The sequence below is a fragment of the Apis laboriosa genome, unplaced genomic scaffold (assembly GCF_014066325.1).
Source record: "Apis laboriosa isolate Shangri-la unplaced genomic scaffold, ASM1406632v1 scaffold68_cov148, whole genome shotgun sequence".
In the NCBI taxonomy this organism is placed as follows: domain Eukaryota; kingdom Metazoa; phylum Arthropoda; class Insecta; order Hymenoptera; family Apidae; genus Apis; species Apis laboriosa.
Genome location: NW_025224135.1, coordinates 3343275 through 3348576, shown reverse-complemented (window position 1 = coordinate 3348576; position 5302 = coordinate 3343275). Strand labels below are relative to the sequence as shown.

General features: G+C 22.4%; 1 protein-coding gene across 1 annotated transcript; it reads right to left on the bottom strand.

Annotated features, from left to right (window-relative positions):
- Window positions 1-1302: 1302 nt before the first annotated feature.
- LOC122718771 (serine/threonine-protein kinase STE20) lies at window positions 1303-3009 on the bottom strand. The gene has a single exon (XM_043944089.1). It carries the CDS (start codon window positions 2911-2913, stop codon window positions 1402-1404), a length of 1512 nt encoding a protein of 503 aa, XP_043800024.1. The 5' UTR covers window positions 2914-3009; the 3' UTR covers window positions 1303-1401.
- Between the last annotated feature and the right edge of the window lie 2293 nt (window positions 3010-5302).

The following is a 5302-nucleotide window of genomic DNA, read 5'->3' as shown; positions in this document are numbered from 1 at the left end:
AGGATTCAGTTTTTATTATCACAGTCGTGATATTATGTGATCGTGCTCAGATCTTAAACTAAGTTAATTATGGACAATATTTAATTGTAATACAAATTCAAATATTTTTTATAAAAGATATAAATACAATATTATATACATAATTCATAGTACTTATTTAAAAGAATAATATTTATTAAAATTTGGCATATGAATAGCATTAGATTTTAAAAAATTTCTTAAAAAATTGCATATTATAAAATTTGGTAAAGTCTTATAATACTAACTAAGATTGGTAATGCTTTTAAAAAATGCATTTTATAATGTGTGATATATCACATTACTTATAATACTTAGTTATTAATACATGTGCTTATAACATTGAATCATAAGGTACAACTTCTCACTACTAATAAGAAAATATTCCTCCAAAACAAGAAATATAGAATTTTTTATAAAAAAGTAATCTTTCTTATGCAATTAGATTATGATTGAACAGATATTAAATACTTTAATTACAATACTTAATTTAAATATAAATTATTTGATTTAAAAATGTATGGCATAACTTATTTTTCTAAATTATAATTTTGAATAGAAGAAAATATGGAATTCAAAAAATATAATAAAATGTGATGTATATTTACAACATCAATTAACAAAATTGTTAAATTAAAATTATAAATTTAATTTGTACTATGACTAAATTGAAATCATTACTTTAAAAAGTGTTTTGACAATAAATTGCAGTTATACCCCTGATAGATATTATGTGCACATACTTTACATCATATTTATAGCACTTTCAGTTCTTAAACAAACTAAGTACATTATTTTGGTAAAAATGAACTTTAAAATAAATGAACAAATTATACCTTATTATATAGTAAATGCAAATAATTTTAAAGTAAAGTCATATAACTAAAGTAAAGTCTATATAACTAAAAATACTAAATATATTTTTAACATAATGATTCTAACTTGTATTTTCTCTGCATTTATTTTATTCTAAAGATTGATAGAATCTTATATTTTTTTTATAGAAATAAACATATAAAAAAAGATGAATATTGCACATAAAAAATGAATAATGCACATTATTAATGATATTAATTTTTCCAATAATTCAAAGTAATAGAAATTAATCTATTGTTTATATTGTATTATGAAATTATTATATAAATGAATAATTTTTAAAAAATTATAGTAATTTCTTTATTACTACATCATGATTTCTATTAAAAATTTAATAATATTATTATAAATATAATAGATAGTCACATATAAAATAGATTAATTGCTATATTGTATATATTTAAATTATGTGCAATATATATAGAATACTTATTGCATTGTGTAAGTAATCAATGCAATATTATATTCATATAAAAATAGGTTTTAAGTTCTATTTAAAAAAATTATCTAATGGAACACTTTATGAAGAATTCTTTGTGCAGTTCTTATTAATGGTATCAGACTTGTTAATTCTGCACAATTTTCTAAAAATGGATGAGATAATAACTCATCTGCAGTTGCTCTGTCATCAACTTCAACTGCCAAACATTTTTCTAAGAAATTTTGAAATGTTGGACTTAATGTGTCCCATCTAGGTATAGAAGGCTTACCAATAGCAGCAATTAAATATAAAGCTCTTAAAGGTGTTTCTTTCATATAAGGTGGTTCACCTTCTATCATTTCAATGGCCATAATACCTAAAGACCATATATCTACTTTTTTACCATATTGTTTTCTCGTCACTACTTCTGGTGCCATCCAATATGGAGTACCAACCATAGTTTGACGTTTTTCATCACCATCAATATTAGCACAAAAACCAAAGTCTGTAACTTTCACAGCACCATTCATTCCAAGAAGTACATTATCTGATTTGATATCTCTATGAATAATTCCTCTTGTATGTAAAAAACTAATTGCTTTTAAAACTTCTCTACAAACTGCTGCAATTTGTACTTCTTTCATTACAGTTTCAGTAACAACATCTGTAAGTGGTCCTCCTTCTAATAATTCCATAACAACCCAGAGATGCTCATTTAAAAGATATGCATCCAAAAAATTCACCAAATTTGGATGTTGAAATTCCTTAAGAACTTTGATTTCAGTCAATATTAATTCTTTCTTTGGCTGTTTTGATAAATCTATGTCTTTTATAGCAACTTTTTGATTAGTTTGTATATCAGTAGCTATAAATACAGTACCTGAAGCACCAGCCCCAACTTCTTTAGTTTTTTCAAAACGAAGATTTGGATCTCCATTATGACAAATGGCTCGAAGTTCTTCAAAAATTTCTTCATCATTAAGTTTCATTGTAGAAGATTCTATTTTCTTTCGTAAAATAGGGCTCTCTTCTGTTTTATTTTGTTCATTTTCAATTTCAAGTGGATGATCATCTTCAATTTGATATGTACTTAAATCTTCAAGAATTTCAGTAATAGTTTTTTCAACTCTTTCAGGGCACATTCGTGGTGTAGGTTTTGGAATTTTGTTAACTTTTGGTGGAAGTTCTGGTAACTCCTGCACTTGACTATCTGTTGAACTTGCAGTACTCGATTCATCTGAATCTTCAGATTGACATTTTTTTGATAAAATTTTATCAATTTCCTGAGATTCTTCTTCAATCAAATCTTCTGTAACGAAAGGTTTGAATACTTTTTCTTCTGGTTTCCGTTTTATCGAGTAATTATAAAATTTGATTGCTTGCAAAGCTGCAGCAGGATGTTCATCTTGCTCTGATTTTGATATTTGTGTATTAAGCAAACGAATCCAAGATTCAGGAAGACCTTCCAATTGTCCTGTTTCGGCATTTTTACTCACATGAAATTTATGAGAAACATTGGTAGGACGACCAATCTCAGCGACTGTATCAATTGTGCCGGTTTTCTTTCTTGAAAATAACTTTGATATATTAAGACTCATTTTAGCGCGGAATTTCGCGCTTTTACCGCGTTCTCTTTTACGACGTATTGCGATTTTTTTCAAGATAAAATTAGAAGAACAAACGGCCACTTTTAAATCGTGATTCTCATCATAACATGACTCTACTGTCTATTACTATCGACAAGACATCAAGTACGATGAAAGGCGTGTTAGTATGACGTATATCATTCAATAAATGGCGGGATAATTCAAAATAGAAATAATTTAAACAAAAATAATATATAATTAAAGATTTCACTTTAATATAGTTAAGTGAAATTATTAAATATAAAATTATTTATAACAAATTTAATATATATTTTGATATATAATATACAAATTAATATATATCTATATAAATTAAAGTAAATGAATTATTCTCTTTTGAATATCCTAACCTCGTGTATCTGTGAGTATAGAAATACTAGACAATATTTTTAATTAAATAATAAAAAAAAACTTAAATCAGATGAACGAATATATAATTATATATTATAATTATAATATACATAATCATAATTGAAATACATGAAAAATTTAAATATCCTTATTATTAAAATAATAATATGTAAACTTTGAAAATAAAATATATATTGCAATGCCAGTAAGTTGGCAATCAGACGTTCACAAAAATAATATAGTGATTAAGACAAGATGGAATACTTGTATATTTCATGAATATTATAAACAAGTTGAAGAAGACGCTATTGTTAAAGCATATAATGCTATAATTCAAATAAGATTTGAATATATATCATTTAATTAATTAGGTATGTAAATAATTGTATTGAATGTAATGGACAATATTTTGAATATAATACATATAAAAGATTTTTAATTTTCCCTATTGTATATTGTAATTTTAATGAACCAATTATAGTATAATTTTTGTTGATTATCTGCTCTTTCATTATCTTTATATGTGAAAATTTATTATTATCAGTATTTATTATCAGTAAAGAATAAAAAATTTTGATAAAATTCATCATATTATTAACAATAAAAAAATAGAAGTGTTCATATTATAATATAATAAATTTTTATTCATCATGTGTGGTATAATATATAGAATTTATAATACAAATTATAATTTTAGTAACAATTCGATCTCTTACTACGAAGTTAATTATAATAAAAAAAATTCCCTTGATGACTTTGAAGTATACGTAATCAATGTATACAAATCTACCTCATATGATAATGAATCACAAAGTTTTGAATCAGCAGATACTGATTCAAAGTTTAATGCGATTTCTATCTATCTTTGTTTGATTATCTACATCTTCACATACTAATATAATAATAATATAAATTAATTTTAAAACTCTTAGATGACTTAATAATATCAAGTATGGATAATCAGCAATTAATTTTATTTGAGGTTATCATAAATATAATTTTATATCGAACTTTTTCAAACCAACAAGAAAAAATATATTTCATAATTTTCATTACATTGCATTAATTCAATCAAATTAAAAGAAAAGATATTATTCATTATTGAATCATATAGATATAGCTAAAGACAAATTTTTTCGTGAAAAGCAAAATAGAAATTCATTATAAAAAAAATACATTTAAATTTAAAATCTTTGTATTTAGATTTCATTAAAATTTCATTATAATAATTTAATGCTTATTTTTTCGTTTATTTGTTTTTATCGTTGATTAATTTCTATATTATATTAAATTATATAATTTCTATATTATGTTATATGATTCTATATTATATTATATTTGATTCTATGGTTCTATGAAATTACCTATATATTCATATTGTGATAAACTTATTTGAATTGCATATAGTTTTTATTTCTAGTACATGTAATTCTAATTCTAAATATTAATATTCAAATAAAATATGCATAAATAATTTCAATTTTCATCAATACATAAATGACTATAATAATATCACTTGTTACATAGAATGATGATCAACTAGTAAAAGAACTGGTTGATAGAAAAGTTCGTACAATCTTTCTTGACGAACAAAAAATTTGTCAACTTTGTAATGAGATTATATTGACCAATAATAAATATTATCTATGTTATTATTATTATTATTATATGTCAAAATAAAGAAAATTAATTTAATTAGTTTATAATATATTAATTTATAATTTTTAATTATATAAGTAGTTAATTACAGATTATATATAATTATAACAATTTTTTTTTTTTACAATTTTTATTATTATTTTATTAGTAAAATTTTTTATTATTATAATTAGTAAAATAACATTTATATAAAATTATAGTATTTCTTATGTACTTCGTGTACTTATATATAGAAAAGATATACATATGTATATACTTATAAAATTTTAATTGTATAGTTAATTAATCAGAATCTATAGTGATATTTAATATTTATATATCTTTGCAAATA

Bases quoted from the DNA above. Each gene is read 5' to 3' on its own strand.
- LOC122718771 (XM_043944089.1), bottom strand. From the start codon at position 2,913: ATGAGTCTTAATATATCAAAGTTATTTTCAAGAAAGAAAACCGGCACA.